General features: G+C 32.7%; 4 protein-coding genes across 7 annotated transcripts; 2 read left to right on the forward strand and 2 right to left on the reverse strand.

The window, feature by feature from the left end:
* Positions 1–2,650: 2,650 nt before the first annotated feature.
* On the reverse strand, positions 2,651–11,572 carry LOC108965610 (major facilitator superfamily domain-containing protein 1-like). 4 transcript variants are annotated; one of them, XM_018928151.1, is made up of 9 exons: positions 11,443–11,572; positions 7,498–7,864; positions 6,667–7,353; positions 4,587–5,114; positions 4,332–4,497; positions 3,958–4,269; positions 3,774–3,892; positions 3,614–3,713; positions 2,651–3,498 (listed from the first exon to the last, which is right to left on the reverse strand). In XM_018928151.1, exons 3-9 carry the CDS (start codon positions 6,869–6,871, stop codon positions 3,435–3,437), a joined length of 1,494 nt encoding a protein of 497 aa, XP_018783696.1. In that variant the 5' UTR covers positions 6,872–7,353; positions 7,498–7,864; positions 11,443–11,572; the 3' UTR covers positions 2,651–3,434. The 4 variants fall into 4 exon arrangements, with proteins under 4 accessions (XP_018783696.1, XP_018783694.1, XP_018783697.1 ...); XM_018928149.1 differs by having other exon boundaries at positions 6,667–7,864; XM_018928152.1 differs by having other exon boundaries at positions 3,572–3,713; positions 6,667–7,864.
* Positions 11,573–12,077: 505 nt separating this feature from the next.
* Positions 12,078–14,058, forward strand: LOC108965618 (etoposide-induced protein 2.4 homolog). Its single transcript, XM_018928161.1, has 4 exons — positions 12,078–12,320; positions 12,385–12,677; positions 12,742–13,416; positions 13,487–14,058. The coding sequence occupies exons 1-4, from the start codon at positions 12,303–12,305 to the stop codon at positions 13,962–13,964; spliced, it is 1,464 nt and encodes a 487-aa protein (XP_018783706.1). The 5' UTR covers positions 12,078–12,302; the 3' UTR covers positions 13,965–14,058.
* A 165-nt stretch (positions 14,059–14,223) lies between these two features.
* On the reverse strand, positions 14,224–15,618 carry LOC108965619 (transforming growth factor beta regulator 1). The gene is made up of 2 exons (XM_018928162.1): positions 15,385–15,618; positions 14,224–15,330 (listed from the first exon to the last, which is right to left on the reverse strand). Exons 1-2 carry the CDS (start codon positions 15,499–15,501, stop codon positions 14,443–14,445), a joined length of 1,005 nt encoding a protein of 334 aa, XP_018783707.1. The 5' UTR covers positions 15,502–15,618; the 3' UTR covers positions 14,224–14,442.
* A 286-nt stretch (positions 15,619–15,904) lies between these two features.
* LOC108965573 (kelch domain-containing protein 3) lies at positions 15,905–18,548 on the forward strand. Its single transcript, XM_018928095.1, has 6 exons — positions 15,905–16,308; positions 16,440–16,864; positions 16,927–17,426; positions 17,484–17,679; positions 17,767–17,904; positions 17,967–18,548. Exons 2-6 carry the CDS (start codon positions 16,632–16,634, stop codon positions 18,028–18,030), a joined length of 1,131 nt encoding a protein of 376 aa, XP_018783640.1. The 5' UTR covers positions 15,905–16,308; positions 16,440–16,631; the 3' UTR covers positions 18,031–18,548.
* The last annotated feature ends 388 nt before the right edge of the window (positions 18,549–18,936 follow it).

The raw sequence follows: 18,936 nt of genomic DNA on the forward strand, positions 1-18,936 counted from the left end.
AAAAAAAAAAAAAAATTAAAAGCAAAACCTAAAATATAGTTATTATTTTGTAAAACTTACGATTTAACTTAAAGTAACAATTATGTAGCAACACTTGTGGAATAGCGGGGCCATATAAGTAGTTTAGTTGGATCTACATGTAGATTATAAATATGTGTTTATAAATGTATATAAACGCGTTTATACATATASAAACGCATATGCATATGTACATACGTATACACATATGATAAGTATATTAAGAAATACAATTTATGTACTTGTAATTGCACTTACTAAATATTTACCTAGTTATATTGCGGTAAAAATGTAAATTCTATATACAACACTTAATTAAACAACGTTAAAATTAATACGGAGCATATACCAAGAATGCGTATTATCGTACGTGTGTAATTACATACACATGCATATACTTATAAATGCAACTATTATACAAAAGTGAAGTAAAATTTAATAAAAGTAAGAAAACAAATATTATTAATAGAGAAGACAACAAACATTAAGCTAAACAAAAATATTATTAAAAAAATAAAGAAAAATGTACAAAATCTTCATATGCAAAATTAAGAGAATCTTCAATAAAAAGCAATTTACACAAAAACACAGTTTTTTCCATTAATTTTTTGATTAATTTCTTTAATTATTTTAATTTATAAAATTAATTAAATTGCGTTAGGTGCAGCGCAACCTTAAAAAAGCGCCATTTCAAAGTTTTTCGCATTTATTTTTTCKGGCCACCCTTAGCCGTGTCGCTGCAATTTGTCCGCAACTCAAATTGGACGATTTGCACCAGGCGCGCAGAAATGCAGAAATCGCARCAAGCAACCAGCATTTTGTTTAGCCCGGACGCAAACCATTAGTAAAATATACAGTACGCAGTAAAAGTTCGTAATGGTAGAACAGTACGCAATAAAAGTTTATATTAGTACAGTACGCATTAAAATTAAGTACAGTGCSGTCGCAAAACTTTGGTACTATTCGATAAATTGTTTTCAAATGAAAAAAAATTAAATCTTACAAGCGTATTTTTCAAAGCATGTTTAATTACAATTTTTTAAATAAATTAAAGTTGAAATATATTATGATTTTTGCATAACTAATTACTTTGTATGAAAAAATTTAAATGAAAATTATTTACGCCACCAGTGTGTATACACTACGAAATAAAATTTTCTTTTGTACGATCGCAAACTAATTGTTGTTATTCTTACTTATCTGCAAATACATATAAAGAAGCTAATGTCGCGAATACGCAAGTAATAAATAAAAGTGCATAATAAAAAGTAAAAGAAATATATTAAAGAATTACATGAAAGTGCGTTAAAAAATCACTCATTTCAATGATTTTCTTTCGGGAAAAGAAAAATTAAATAAAATTAGTTTGGGGTGACTTTAATATCGATGTAAATAAATGCTTATAATGTTTTCAAGACTTAAAATTAAATAAAGTTATGCGTACAGCTTTTGCGCCACAATTTTTTTTACGAGTGGTGTAAATCTTTKACGATTTATTTATTAAAGAGATTTAAGAGAAAATGATAAAAAAGATTAAATAATTAATATAAACTATTTCAAGTTACTTTGATTAAAACCAAATAAATAAGTAATTTTTTGATATGGGAAAAAGAATAGCACAGTATTCCACCAAAATGTTTCGGGTAATGGATCCAAAACAAAAAAAATGCAAGGATCGATAGGAACATTTGTTCGGAGATTGTACCATTATTAGCAGTAATCCATACCAAATTTCGTAGATATCTTTTCAAATAAAAAGCACAAGAACTTCATGGGTTCGTTCATCTCGTGGGGTAGGCTATATGCTATGCTTCTTGAAGAGAAAATGACGTCCGTATGGCTTGGGATCGATGTCTCAAAAACTTAGTGATTGATTCTCATGGATATGGACATTATGGATGTTATCGCCTGTTGATCATTTACGTATATATGCATGTACTTTATAGTCTCCGACTTCTGTATGTTACAAAATTCAATGCAAAGTTAATTTATTTAGCGTATAGCAAAATCAAAAAGTGTGAAAGAGTGTTATATATATAAATTAAACCTTRAATATTACAAAAGAAAATAAAAATAGTTTTAGTGAAAATATATAACACAAAAAAACATTTCATTGCAGATTTCTAGTTAAAGTGTTAAATTCAAACAATAATGTCTTGTGTAAGCTTAATTGCGTTTTATTTATTCGGTTGTAAACATTACAGTTCCTTATACATCGTTATTTTAAATATATGTATGTATATATTTGTTTTYTTTTTGTTCTCTATTCTTGGCCCTTTGCTAAATCACATAACAACTCATCCGCAGCCGCGCACACTCGTCTGCACGCAGCCAAATTCAACATTCACTTATAGCATTAAAATATAAATATTTCTATGATATATGTTTGTATGTATATTTGTAAATATGATAATTGATTAGTTGCGTATATTTTATATTAATATTTAGTTATGATATTTGTGAGAGATTTATTGTATTATCGTTTATTTTATGTTTACTTGTATATAGTATATATTTTTTTTTCTCTAATGCGCATAATACACACATATACATTTAAAAGTCAACAATAAATACACACTTCGAAGCGATTCCATTGCTAATATAGAGAAATAGTTAACATTATGTTACAACATTAATTTTTGCACTAAAAGCCATATATTTAAAATTTGCATCAACAGTGACGGCAAACAGTTAACACGCTCACAAAATTTTGCTTTATGTTACTATCTAAATAGTTTGTTGTCTTTATTTTAAATTTTATTTCTTATTTGTTGGAAATTTACATAATTTTGCTGCCTAAAAATTATTTGCTAAAGAAATGCCAAATGCTTRTAAAATACACATACTAGTGTTTACAAATATTGAAAACATTACAACAGCTTCAGCTTCGATCTGACATGTTGTATCTTGTTGCAAACGCCGTTATTAGTTTCTAAATAAAGAATATATATTGCATAGGGTAAATTGTTTGTTTTGCGCTTAAAAAATAAATTGGTTATGTTGTAAAATGTGGTTTTTAACTAAATTGTAAATGTATCGATAAAAGTTTTTTAAAATTTGTAAAATTAAAAAATCAAAAAAAAAAAATCACCAATAGGTAAAGCATAAGCAACAACACTATAAGTGCATTTGAGGAATCGCGTTAAATATGCAGATGAATATAGGTTAGTAGTGATATGCGCCAATAGGCTATTTGGTGGTACGTCGAAAATCAATTTTGTTTCAATTATAATAACTACAATGATTATTTGCTGTTGATTAGTGTTTTTTGTTTGGCCTACTGCAAATTACAGCCTCCATCAGCCAAGCACGCCCTGTAATCTGTGTGTTCTAATACTCTCTCCCTCTCTCTCTCTCTCTCTCTAGCACTCACGCTCACGCTGTTGCTTGCCGAAACTACTGTTTTCGCATACTTTTTAATCATCCAGCAGCGGCTCCTGATCACTAGAGTACACACCATTATCCTGATTTGCAGCACGTCTGTAAAAATGTGGCCACATTAATGTAGGTGTTCAGCGTATTTGATTAACAAAAATCTTATTTGAATATGTACTTGTTTGCGTTTGCATTTTCATTTCATTAGAATTTCACATACATTGCGCTAGCATATTGGACACGTTGTGCTGGCGTCATATTCAGGTTACCTTTCACCTTCTTGTCATAGCCCCAGATTACACAGGTGGAAATTAAAGCAACTGCAAGGCAAAGGAAATAAATTTAATTGAACATACATATAATTAAAAAATATAACTGACCTGTCAACCAACCCATAAAGAAGAGCTCAACCCAAACGTAATTGCCGTCGCTGCGATCGACAATCATGCCAGCAACAATGGTGATAACGGCCAGACCAAGATTTTGCACAGACTGACAGCTGTTGAAAAGTAAAAAAAAAATGCCATAAAGCGTGTGATAAGTAACTTATGTATCGTTACTTACAAGCCATAAGCTGTGCCCAATTGATACTCGGGAATGATCAAAGCAACTAGTGGCCAAAGGCTAGCGGCCAACATGGAATACGACAGACCCATAATGATCATGCCAATGTAAGGGTTAAGAAGTGTAAATGCAAGCAGCGCATGTGCGCCAATTGTGGTGAATGTTGCGCAAAATACCCAGCTGACATTGCGACCGGTTTTGTCGATAACAAAGCCGAAAACGGGCGAAGCAATAGCCGAGATTAAATACACAATGGAATTGACGTTATTAGCTTGATCCGGTGTGAAGTGGAAACGATGCATGAAGAAAGTTCTGAAAAATAAAATAATTTTTTTCTAAAAAATAAGAACAAAAGTAAGATTGCAGCTACTTACTTGCCCAAAGCGATGAATGGAAAGATGGCAACATAATATGCCACGCAGATAATTGAGACCATCCAAAAACTGACCTTGAATGTAGTGACATCACTGAGCTTTGCAATCTCACCGGAAGGATTGGTGTTACGTTGCAAAATGCGCTCGGCACGTTTGTCCATCCAGCCTACAAATCAGAATACAACAGCAGTTAATAACTTGTACCTTGTACCGTACCAAAAGCATATGGTACACCTGCATGGTAATTCTACTCACCCAAAATTAGGGCACACAAAAGTGACAAGACACATGTGCCGGCCGCCAGCAACAACACCACACCAATTGCTCTATGATCCGTATAGAATTTCGATACATAGTCATATATCGGTTGCATGACCCAGAAATTCACAGTGCTACCAAAACGCGCCACCGACAACTGCAAACCGAACACCATATTCAATTCCTTCCCCTTGAACCAGAGCACAGCGTAATTGTTTTGTGCCACAGCCAATGACTCAGCACCGATACCGAATATGAAACGTCCCACAATCATTAACCAAAATGTGCCCAAAAGGCCACCCGAGGCGAATATCAATTGACCAATAAGTAAAATGAATAGATAGATGATTGTGCCGAGACGTATGCCGAAGACGCGATCAATTAGAAAACCRCCAATGAAGCAGAGCACCACATTCGGCCACGAGTAGATGGAATAGATGAGTGTGAATTCGGTGGTGGTGATGTTGAGATCATGCTTGAATACCTCCTGTAGTGCGCCGGGGTTGTCGTAGCAAAAATAGGAACCTAGAAGTTAAAGGAGGAAGATTAGTAAAATTGTGCGTTGAAAATGTCTTATAAGCGTATACTTAGGTTTTTAAAGTTGATTTGATTTGCTATGCGTGCAGCCCGCATGCTTCTATTTTTGCTTATTATTAACACTGAACACCAATTTTGAATAGACTTAAGCATTTTTTTATAAAACCTCTACTTTTTTACGTACTAGTAGAAGAAAGTCAATTGCCTCATGCTGCGTTCAAAGGAGCGCACATGTTTGAGTTTTGGGAACAGGAAAAAGAAGCAGGAGGGCACATCTGGCGAATATGGTAGCAGATGGGTGACTTTTGTCAATATTACGTCCTCTGAAGATAAAATGTATGTTGAGCGGGAACGCATCCCTAAAATCTCAAGCCAATTTGTTCAAAATCAAGCGATCGAAACCGGCAATATTCCTYTGAATTACTTCGGGAATGTTTTTTTTGCCGCTACAACCACAAAATTAAGTGATTTTGAAGGTCTTCATAATGTTAAAAGGCTATTATTTMTTATATTTTCGTTATCTCCTTGAAAGATACTTTTTTTATCTCTATATGCAGTTTGTCTGGATATTCTCCAAACTTCACAAAAGCGTAAGTTGACTGGTGCGAATAATTGCGGTTGAAAAAACGTGCATTAAAACATATGTATGTATGTATGTATGTATGTTTACGATTATTGAACGAGCTCGCGCCGAGAGATACTTAAAATCCCATAAATCTACAATTCACAGACATTATCAATATAATTATCCATGTATATGTTTTTGATATTTTTATTCGTATTTTAATTAAAATTGTATTCGGACGCAAACGAGCACTTTCAAGTCAAACATTTTTTATTTTATCATTTCATTCGCCAAGCATTATGCGGTCCATTTGAATTAAATGGAGATTGCTATGACGGGCAGTTATCAGTTGTCATAACCAAAGGCATGACAACCTCTGKGTCAAGCTGGACTTACATTATATACATAGATATCTATACGCCATACGTATGTGTATATTAATACTCGTATGGTTGTTAATCCTGATGTGATTCCGAGGAAGTAAGAAAATCTTTTACTATTTACTGTGCTGATTCCAAATTTTATGGAAAATGGTTGAGGAAAACTTCGTTTATTTTTGTTTTTAATAGTAGTTGCAATAAAGTAGTATTACAAATACTGTTAGAATCAATTGGAAAACGCCGATTAAGCCAACGATATTGTCACTGATCCATGTCGACCCAAAAAAAAACAAAACGGAATTTAATTAAGTGGCGAAACGGAAAAATGTGATTTTGCAAACCTAGCAAGTAGGAAGGCACGTAATATGGCACATTAATTTCTTATCAATATTCGCCAAAGCAAAAATAAAGGCAAAAAAAGTATTAGTCACAAGCAGAACGTTCAAAAAACGACACAGTTGACCGACTAAAGGCTTGTTTTGTGTTTTAAAGTCGAMTTTTGATTGATGTATATTTGTATGTGTAAAWATATATGAATKTATATGTATTTATTTTTTAATCGTTTAAGAAATATAGTAACAATTGTTCCACTCACCAAATCCAAGCAGGCACATAAAAATCAAGGCAATGAAACGATGCACGCCGCTAGTAGGGTTGCAGCACATCGACGAACCACAACCACTGGGTTGTAGATCCAACTCGTTGTCCTGAGGACTGCGCCGTGCCACTGAGGCAGGCGATGGTGGACGTGCCTCCTCATTCTCCACTATTGGCAGGGCATCATCTGTTGCAGTAGGCATTTTTACGCGAATTTACCTTCTTCTAATTAATTGCGCACTTTTGTATTAAATTAATAATTAATTGAATTATACAAATTTTCACAATAGATTTATTTTTGGATTATCTTTGCACAAATAGTGAGACACGTTCGTGTAACTGCGACAGCACGCTAACTTAACTGCAACTGTTCGATTGCAATATTTCCAGCTGTGATGTGCACAGCTGTAAGCACTTATCTCGACTGTGTCRAGAGTAGAGCGTATTGATGTTGCAATCAATTAACGTTTGCAAAGTTTTTTCTTCCAAACTACTACTACTTCCTAGAGGGAAGAGGGTTGTTTCGTTGTTTTATATTCGCTTCTGGTGTTTATGCCGATTTGTTAATTCTTATCAATGCCTCTACGGCCGACTTCTATGCGTTTACTTATTTTAACAACTGATTATTATATTAATTGTTCATTTATATTCGTTGATTTAGAGCGTGATGAGGGGCGTTATTGTTCTGAGATTGCAATTCACCAACATTAATACACAAACAATAAAGCCCGCACAAATCAATAATTAGAAAATTATACGAAAAAGAAAGATATAACCATTCCTTGAAAATAACTATTAATATATGTATGGAGTTGTTAATGTCACGCACTTGATACTGTGACCGCTCTGGAGACTGGCTATCTGTGTATGTTATGTTTTGCTTCGCTTGGCAGCATGCATATGTAAACGAATAGGTTTGTTTAYGCTTCACAATATGCTTTCCACTTCTAAACGGCACAATTGTACACTTATCGGACTTAGACCCGTATTATTTCCTTTCGATAATATAATACAGACTTTGCTGGATGATCGAGTCAAAGGCAGCGCGCTAACACTTAAATTTGTATACACATGCGTTTACATATGTGGGGCACGAACAAAGGAACGACAACGCGCACTATAAAAAAAAAACGGGAGAGCACAACTATTTTGGTATTATATATTTTACACAATGCGCGACGAAACCTCGTTGTTAACTGCAAAGAGAGAAGTAATATTCTATATTAATTAAATATATTGACATTTTATTAAAAGACAATGTTCATAATTTATATAATGCAATTTTAAAAAGAATATGATCATATTGTAGTCATATAACCATTGTTTGCTTACAATTACAAATATTCATATAATGATATGMMCTACAAAATCAAGTACTYCTTCTTCAATGGCGTAGACACCGCTTACGCGATTATAGCCGAGTTAATAACAGCGCGCCAGTCAAGTACTACTCAACAYAAATAAAAGCAAATATATAGACAAATCCAAAAGAAATTAAATAAAATATAAAACTTCACTTATGATTCACACACTCGTAAGTGTGCATGTATGCATGTACATATTTACATACACTCGGATGTGCGTCACTGTTTATGGTTTTAGTGAGCGTGTGTATCGGTTTACTAGGACATGTGATTTACGAAAAAGCTTCTAATTTCTTGCTGACGTCGTCGATTTAGGCGTTGGACAGGTTGCAMGTACAAATTTGTAGATATTGGCATAAACAATATTTGTAAACATATAAATACATATTATCCAATATAAATAACTTATATTAACACATGTATATTCATAAATGTAAATTCCTGCGTCCATGAAAGGGATTACAAGAGTTCTTTGACTGMTGTTATTCTTTGAAAACAAAAACTAAAAAGTACACAATTTTGTTAAGACACCTTCTAATAATTTGTGTGTTATTGACAAGCGAACAAAAACTGATAAAAGTATCAAAAAGTAATTATTTATTCCAAGCATTATTTTCCAATATTTATTTACTTGTAATTTACCGCTAAAAATKAAATAAACTTTATTTTAGCCAGGAATATCCGTATATTTTCGTTTTTGTTTCTATTTTTGCAATATATAACTTTTCCCAAAATAAATTGACGGAATGTTACTGATATGTTATACTTAGTTATGAATACTTGTTCGTTACGACAAAGTGTTTATGACTATATAAGGCAAAAATGTAATTTAAGTTTGCCAAAAGTTATACAGATACATATGTATGCCCTTCCCGATCTGAAAATCCTAATAGTGAAAGAACGTGATTTGAATTAAATAGTGGCTTCATTCTTTGAAAAAAATTATTACTTTTTTTTTATATTTTGATAGGCTTTAAAAATATCATACTGAAATTTTGAATCAATAACTAAAATAGTTTTGAGTTACAACTATAATGTACCCGCTGTTGTTGTTGTTATAACGGCTCGCTTTGCTTGCCTCAGTTTATCCCTAAATACTATACGATAATCAGTGATTGCKCAGAAACAAATCATCTGATCACTTTTTTTTTGTATGTTCAGTATATAGTGCACCATATAACATTTCAGTTTTTTGTTTGGCAACCCAAATTAAAGTTTTTAAAACGTCGTCATTATGTAAGTTTTTTTTTATCGATCTTATGTTATATATATTTTTTAGACTCCATTCACGGAGAAGTTCGGAATCACAGCAGCAATGGAGGACCTTTTTTTAGCGAAGGCGGAAATTACATATGCATAGTTTAAAATAAAATAACCACGATAACATTTAATAAGAAAACTTTTTTTATTAAATTTTGAAAACTTTATTTCTGTAATTTAAAATTTATGGCAATATGAGCTAAGCAGCATAATAAAACCTACAAAACCAAGTAAAATGTGAAATATAAAAATATTTMAATCTTTTAGAATAAGTAACGAGAAGTTGAAAATATATGTATGTACTATATACAACCACATACATATATGAATGGTGGTTGTGTACATAAAATTCCCCAGCTACTTACATACATACAACAAATGAAAAACAGATGCAATCATAGGTGTTTGACGTTTCCTTTATAGTTAGTTACTATTTACACAGCACAACACTTCATAGCTAATACTGATTACAAAAGTATATTTTTGGTGGAAATTTGTTTGTGAAAAACACATAAAATATAAACTAGGGTAGTTGCTTTCGTCCGTCTGGCTCGCGCCAGCAAAGGCATTATCACTAAAATTCCATATTCCATGAGAGCGTCGTGATGAACACAATGCCAATATTCTATGTTTTATATGTTAAATTTTCGGTATTATTTTTGAAAGATTCCGGCTAAGTTTTATGACTTGAAAACCACTACCCTTACGAAAATACTAAAATTTTCCTCTACCTCTGTAACGACTTATATAGTCTTTCAATCWTGTATGTATATAGTATAAATAATAATGTTATCAGTGAATTAAAATTAAATAAATAGAATTTGCGTAGACATGTTCAAAAATTAATCATACAAATGCATAACAAATTACTAACCTATACATATGCAATAAACATCTAAACTATATACCAATTTTTTGTGTGGATGGGTAAAAAGAATTTATTTGTTTTCATAACACTTATTACCATAACTTTTGTATTTATGCTACACACTTCACCACAAAAATGCGAAATATTATGCATTGTCACGTTTTATTACCCAGGTCCAATGCAAGACCGTTCTTCGTTACCGCAAAAGCGGTGGCTTCTTAGAGCCACACGTTGTATTAAACCCATATTTTCAAATCAACTATGTTTTCGGATCATTATAACTTATAACTCYAWGAGACTATGTGAAACCCCTAATAGTTAAAAGTTTAAAAACACTTCAAGCGAAACTTGTTCACGGATAGAGTTGATAGCGATAATACCGAATTTCGAAACTTCAACCAAAATAGAGTTGAGTTGAAAAACCGGGTCTTTTAAGGTATTACAATTAACAAGGGTGTTGTTTACCACCGTTATAGTACTTTCTATCATAGAGTCCAACTCTTTTCCAAGAAAGATTTCTGTTGAGTGCGCAATAAAATTTTTTTTCGATTTCTAAACCAAATGGACAGATTCAAGTATAAACTAAACATTTGCCATTAAAAGACAATGCGGTATGCATATGTATATAGGTCCCAACTAAAATCGTGGAAACTAATATGTATGTACATATGTATRTATGTAAATACCTGCGAACTTAAGAAATGGTCATGAATACTAGAGACAAAATGATGAAGGTGTCAGGTCAATAAAAGTACAGCAGAAATAAAAAAAAAAAACGAAAGTGTACAAACAGAAACGCAACAAGTAGGCTATATTTCCATATACATACATATATATATATTTGTAAGCGAAAAAGGATACCTGGAATACTATAAGAAACTTTTTCCTCTTGCACAACTTTCCATAGATGCGAGTATTTCCTGGTTATTCTAATATAACAGTTGGACTTGGGAACGGCAGTTTCTCTTAGTCTCATATGAACATATTATACATACACACATATGTACGTAACTAGGTTTATGAAAATGCAAATTATTGATTTCAACACCATTAAGTGCAGAAGAAATTCTGCTTCAAAATTACCTGTGTTTTTGTTTGTATTTTTTTTTTTACGAATACTATTTTTAATCAAATATACTTATATGCAAAAAAGGAGACATACTTAATTAGTTAATCAAAGAACGCAATAAGCCATTRAATAGTAAAATGTTATACATACATATGTTTGTACAAATATTATTGCTATCGTAATAAATTTAAAATGTGTAAAATCACTACTCACCTAATAATGAGACGGGGTTTTTGGGAAAKAAAATAACTTAAAAATATTCCAACCAATAATATACATATATTTAAAATTATTATTTATGATGCAGCTAAAATTGTCTACTATAACCAGTTTTTATTGCCTCTCTTTTAATTTATCATTTACCATCTTCGTTGACTTTGGCTCGAATTTAATTTTGTTTTGCTTGTCATATTTGTACATTCACAGAGTTGCATTTCGAAGCATTTATAAATTATATAACGAAAATTGTTATTTTATATATATATTTTGTATTACGATGGGAAGGTCAAATAGGATCTACGGGTATTAACTGACTCATATTTATATTGTKATAATCATCGTGGATATGCACCCTTTTTGGTATTTCCAGATAAGTTTCACAAGCTCCCCTTTCCTTTATATTTCGTCTTGAACATAAGAAAGTAGTTTTGGGTATGTGTAAATAAGTTTGCTTACAATTACTTAATTATTTCATATAATTAGTAAATTTTATAAACTGTAGTCATTGTTTATCGGTGTAGGTACCTACTTACGGGTTAAGAAAAGCAGCCACTTCAAACCAATTCTGTGTCTGTGAACAGTGGCAACTCTGAAGTATATTAGCAAAACAAAAACAGCTGTCATTTTATTTTCCTTTGTCAGTTCGCCCAGATTGACCTGAAGGAGCTCTAAGCCAATATAGAAATACATTTCGTTTGATCATTTACTTACTGCATAATTAACTCAATATTAAATAATAATCGTTGTGCAGTTGTTAGTACATTTTTCTAAATGCGGAAATATTTGAAGGCTTAATATCGCACCGGCTCACTTGAAAATTGCCATTGAGTTCGTCGCTGCCATTAAATAAATAAATGATGGAAGCGATAAAGGCAAGTGAAATATCTTTAAAGAAAAATTTTTCTTAAAAATGTAAAATATTTTCTTTGATAACAGAACATTTCGCTTGGAATAATTTACGGCCTTTGGGATAGTATAAGAGGCATAGGATTGTTATGGCATATAGATGCAGAGATAAATAGAATAAATGAGGAAAAAGAAGCTGAAAGGCGACGGCGGAAACGAGAAAGGGAGCAGCGTCGTAACCCATCACCGACACCTTCGTCAGCAGCTGCAATGGCGAGGGAGGAATTAAAGGAGTTAATCCAACAAAGGGATATTCCGGACGAACGAAGCATTAATACCATATTTAAACGTTCAGATAACAATGAATTGACTACTAAAAAACCGTGAGTAAAAATTGTGTATAATCTTTGAAAACTTTCGACTAAATTATACACTTTTTCCAAACAGGGAAAAGAGAATCGCTAARCAAGTACTAAAATGTTGCCTATTGAATGGTGGTTTYGCTTGGCTTAGTATCGTTTTATTTGATCAATTTGTTTTGCCAATTGTCAAGTTCGCAATAAGTTTGTTTTTCAGCGACGATCCATCCAATTTTACATATTTATGGAGTTAYTTACAACCCGTTTTATCTGTAATTTTTGGTATGACGTGGTTATTACCCATATTTTTACTTAGTAAGTTTGTAAGCTCCTTGTGGTTTGCGGAGATCGCAAACTCCGCCTATCGTATACGGAAGGGAAAGCCACAGCTAATACCAAATTTCAGCAAATTATTAGCAGATTTTCTCTTTAATTTCTTGGTGCAAGTTTTGTTTCTCATACAAAGTATGCTCGTCAATTTATTACCCATACCGTATATAGGTGAAATTCTATGTTTTATACATCTGAGTTTACTCTATTCATTATATTGYTTCGAATACAAATGGTTCAACATGGGTTGGGAACTACACCGTCGATTGAATTATATCGAAAATAACTGGCCATATTTCCTTGGTTTTGGAATACCTTTAACCGTACTAACCAACATGACCAATTCAATTATTGTGAGCAGCTGCATATTTTCTATATTTTTTCCACTCTTCATCTTGAGTGGCAATGAAGCAATACCTGTTGTCGATGCAGCGTAAGTATAAATTGTATTCTTATTTACTGTTATATGTATTTAATRAATTCATACTTTATATTTCTTTCAGTAATTTTTCAATGCGCCTTTTTTCGCCTGTGATATTTACATCTAACTTGATATTCACACGTGGAGGTCCCCCCAAATTGAATGCAGATAAATTAGTCCAGCAGAAAAAGCAACTACTAATACAGCAAGGAAAACAATTAGAAGAGCAYAATTTGATTCAGCAGCATATAGAAAATGAATACTTGGGACGTAATCGCAGTCGCCAAATTGATGAAATGCCAGATGAATCTTACAACTTACAACGCCAACAYTCATCACGCAACTCGCATTCACCGTCGGCAAGCTCAAGCCAATATCGTTACCAACAACCACCAAACCAACCTCGGATACCATCAGCAATGCGCACCATAAATGCTTTTCCCGATCGCGCTCCGTTCGCGAATACGGTTCCAACAATTACACCTACACATATTTTGCCGAGAGCCGCATCGTCTACCAGCTCATCTCAACATTCAACACAAACAGTTCGTCGCAGGTAGAYGAACACTTGTAGACAAAAATGAAAATCAAAAAATTAAACCACACAGCTGTCGACTACAAAACGAAACTGACTTGAAAGTATCGGCTGCTGAAGACAAACAACTGAATTATATCCAAATGGACTTTAAAGTGTGATCAATATCTTTTAGTTTCGTTTTATGTATATTCATACATAAGCTTAAGATAAGAAACGCTTTATGTGCTTGTTTCGCTAATACAAGTAATTTTCCCTTATAACACTTATGACAATTACATACATTTGTATTTTTAGAAGCTGATTTTTATTTACATATTTAGTAAGCATATCGCATATTAGGTATAAAATTCTCAATATATTTAGTAATGTAATGAATCGGACAATTTTTTTTTACTGTTGTACGTTTTATATGTACATGTATAAATATACATAAATATACACGTGAGATAAACGATTTAAATAAATTTCTTTCAAAGTAACTTTTATACRTGCGCTTGCATTTATTTCAAGTCTAACAATTCATCTGGTGGTTCATCTTTGACCTCAGGCATATTGTGATACGTTGATACGGCGATCAGTGTTTGTAATGCATCAAAACTCATTGTTGGGTCTTTATCTTCAAGAAGAGACAAGTTTCCGTTACCATTTGTATCTCCTTCATCTAGAAACCCTCGAAAATTCGAGCATTGTGCATAACCAGGATCCATTTGGAGCAGAGATTTTACAGTCGGATTAGCGAGTCCGAAAAACTTTTCGCCTTGCACCTGCAGCGGCAACTGAACCACATCGGCTAATGTACGCTGAAGTGTTTCCAATAAACCCTTATGACAGATGTTAGCTGTTTCGCCAAAGAAAACACTGTCCAAATCATTGTCTGGTATTATTTGGAATTGTGGCATTCCAGCATTGTTAAGTATTTTACAGGTGTAAACACATTTTCGTTGTGGATCCTTTGGGTGGGCATATATACGGGTGGCAACATAACCAACTGGATATATCCAGTTACTTGTGTGGAAATTTGGATTTATGGGTATAATCTCACCAGGTGAGTGTATAAGTATATTACATAGATTGATTGGATACATAGGTTTTCCACTGGCGTCTAAAATAACTTTATCGCGTGGTTTATAACGTCTGTCGACTTTTTCTTGCCCCTGCGGCGTTGGTAAACGTTTCTTGGGACCACGTTTTTTGGGCACCGAATTAACTGCTTTGCTTGATCCTTTTTGTTGCGAGTTGGGAATATCGTGCTGTTCCATTTGCTGTTGTTCTAAACTATCAATACCCTCATGACGCATAAGTCGTTTAATCAAATAACGACGTTCCTCGCGGGCAGTTGCCAAATCAGCTTGGACCTGTGCAACCTCATCACACAGCGCAGCATTTTCCTAAAAATATGCATATTTAATTATTTATAAGACAACCAAATACATAGTACTTACAAATACAAAATTTTTAATTTGACGTTTTAGGCGTTTATACTTTGATTTATACTTTAAATTCATTACACGCGTATATTGACTGTTTTGATAATGTAGCATTGTTTGAGGTTTCGACATATTGTATCAGTAGAAGCGATAATTTCGTTTTAATTTAAATTTTTTTGCTATAATACTTTGTAAAAGAAACTAGCGATAAATTATTTTTAGTCCATTTGTTTAGAATTTATTTTTGACAATTCTCATTTGTTGATGGCATACAAACACGAATTTTCTTATAAATACAATGTTGTTGAACTTACGAAAAATTCCCCCTTTATTATCTGGGATATTAAATTATATTCTAATAAAAGTTATCGCAAACTACAGAGTTATTCTTAAAAAATCCATAATTTAATTTTAAAACTTATTAATATATATTATATATGTGTGCTATAATAATAATTAATAACAAATTTTGATTTACAAAAGCAACAATGCAATTTTAATAAACAAAACCAAAAGTGACAAGAAAATGGTAAAAGTCAAGCAAGAAGAAAAAGATAAAAGTGGAAAGAGTGTAAAATAATTACAAACCCCAAGAAAGACTGATGTTTGGTTAAAAAAGGGGTTTTATTGCTAAAGTCGTTGCTTTATATTGGTATATTTCAAAATTTTGGAGAATAAGTGAACAAAAGAAAATTATTTGATCGATTGTCGGATATTCCAATGGTATGGATTTGTTGTTGCAACTTCTGAACACAGAAAGTGAAAACTAATTACAAGGGCATTAAATACATAACGGAAGATACGCAGAGGAATACATAAAGGAAGCGAATCAGCTGTAAAGGAGCAAGTCTAGTGTATTTTGATTTGTTGTTACTGGCTGTGATAATTTACTAAACACTGGAGATTATAATTGTATTTCTGAAGTTTATTTAAAAAAAGGTARGTGAGCTATTAAACCGAGGTTGCCTATCCATTTTCGCAACCCAAGCTTACTTAATTTTTGTATAAACAACTTAATTGAARTTTCGCTGTTTGCCGCTGACCTTCATGTCGCTTTTATTTATTTATAGTTTAACACTTCTTGTATATTACGGAATTTCAAGCCTTTGCTCATATCAGAAAGTGAAGGTAGTATTAACTACATTGAACTGTATGATAATTTATTCATTCTGCGRCATCTATCTAATCAAATCAGAGATAGCTGTTTATTGTTATCGACTTGGACACAAGTTCATTAATTTTCAAAGCTAATTATATTCAAAATGCAATGGATAACTCACTTAGATGGGGGACCACGCCGAGTGAATCATGCAGGTGCTTGTGTTGGTGATAGAATTTACTCCTTTGGCGGTTACTGCACTGGAGACGATTATCGTTTAAACGAATGTATAGATGTTCATGCGCTTAACACCAATACGTTGCGCTGGTCGCTCGTGCCTCAAATGCGTGATGAAAATGGTTTGCCGTTGAAGTATCCTGAAGTGCCGTTTCAACGGTAAGTGGAGTACAATAATACATACATATAATATAACAAAAAAATATATTATAAAATTTCAGATATGGTCACACAGCTGTTTCATACGGGGATAAAATTTTTATGTGGGGTGGTCGTAACGATGATCAATTATGCAATATTTTATATTGCTTTGATCCGCAAACTATAAGCTGGTCTCGTCCTGATGTGAAAGGTGCTGTACCAGGCGCACGTGATGGTCATTCAGCATGTGTAATCGGCGATTGCATGTATATTTTTGGAGGATTTGTTGAGGAAATAAATGAATTTTCATGCGATGTACACTGCCTTGATTTTCGGACAATGGAGTGGCGATATATACAAACATTCGGTGCACCACCGTCCTTTCGCGATTTTCACTCCGCAGCCTCCATATATGACAGGATGTACATTTTTGGGGGCCGTGGCGATAAGCACAGTCCGTATCATAGTCAAGAAGAAATGTACTGCCCAGAGATAGTGTTTTTAGATATGAAAACTAAAATGTGGCATAGACCATCCACCACTGGTAAAGTGCCGGTGGGTAGGCGAAGTCATTCAATGTGTACGATATATATTTTTTTCAAACCATGTGAACGTCATTAACTTAAATTTTTTACAGTTATCTACAATGGCCTCATTCATATATTTGGTGGCTATAACGGTATTTTGGAACAGCATTTTAATGATTTTTACACATTTGATCCAAAATCCAATTGTTGGAATCTTATAAAACCTTTTGGACTTCCACCAACTGCGCGACGACGACAAGTTTGTATAGTGAAAGATAAAAGGATGTTTCTCTTCGGTGGCACCAGGTGAGTGATACAAATTTTAATATTTAAACTGTTTCCTTTAAAATAAGTCATCCTAAATAATTTTATTTGAACCATCACACTTTTCAGTCCCCATCCTCATGACAGCTTATTAATAGACAATAACGACACACATCTCTTAGACTTTGAGCCTACTCTACGTACATTGGCAATTTTAGCTGTAATAAATCATCGTTTGGATACGACGTGGCTGCCTAAAAAGCTCAAGTAAATAATTCCAAAGTATATTGCGAATTCCGTTTTTAATATAATAGTTATATACTTTTCAGAGAAGAAATACGCTTAATGACGCAGCCGAACTCCTTAACTCGGCCACTAAACCATGCTGGTTAGCTGAAAATGCAATAAATAATATTCCTGACATTCATTATATAAAACTGTCCTAGAAACCAAGCGTGCAAATTCTCATCTACTTACATACCTATACACTACCAAGAATTAATAGGAAATCGAAATAATGGAGAGAGCAGAAAAGCAGCATTTTATAGAGCAAAAATAGCTTAGCTATATATCATTCGCACTGTTCCGCATTTATTTTTGTTTTGCACAAATTTTAATTTTTTCTTTAATTATTGTTTTTCGCACAATGTTCATCTAAAATTTAACAAAGCATACAATGGATGTGTTTAGTTTTGTAGTGTTTTTTCTACGTTTCTCCTCAAGTTCATCGAGTTTTAAATGTTACTAGCCTTTTTTCTTAATTACCCAGTGCTTGTATGAGTCACATGTTTACGTATTGACTTGGTTTAGTAGTGTATGTAGATATTATCCTTATAGAATATAACATAAGAATGAAAAGGAAATCAAAATACTTTACAACGACAAACAGAATACGTAAAAACTACCTACAAGTGAAAACAGTAATAAAATTAAAATGTTTATAAGGCAGTAATATGTATCATATACATTTGAAAAATAAATATGTAACAAATAATAACCACAAAACTGATTAATTACTATTTTTATATAATTTAATATTACTACATATTACAAGCGATTTWTTTCCATGCAATATTACTTTTATATAATCGTCCAAAAGTACCGTACCTGCTTCATTCATGAATATTATATATAAATTGCTTGTTAATGACCTTTTCTTACTTTCCTGATATTTTTCTGAATTTATAGTGAGAGTGAAATTTATAAACTTTAAATTTAATTTGTTTACGTATTGAGATGTCCAAATTTGAATTTGAATAAATAAGGGTTTTGTGTGCATAAGTATAGTATAGAGGGTAT

Source organism: Bactrocera latifrons, unplaced genomic scaffold (assembly GCF_001853355.1).
Source record: "Bactrocera latifrons isolate USDA-ARS-PBARC rearing strain unplaced genomic scaffold, ASM185335v1 scaffold_142, whole genome shotgun sequence".
NCBI classification, from domain to species: Eukaryota; Metazoa; Arthropoda; class Insecta; order Diptera; family Tephritidae; genus Bactrocera; species Bactrocera latifrons.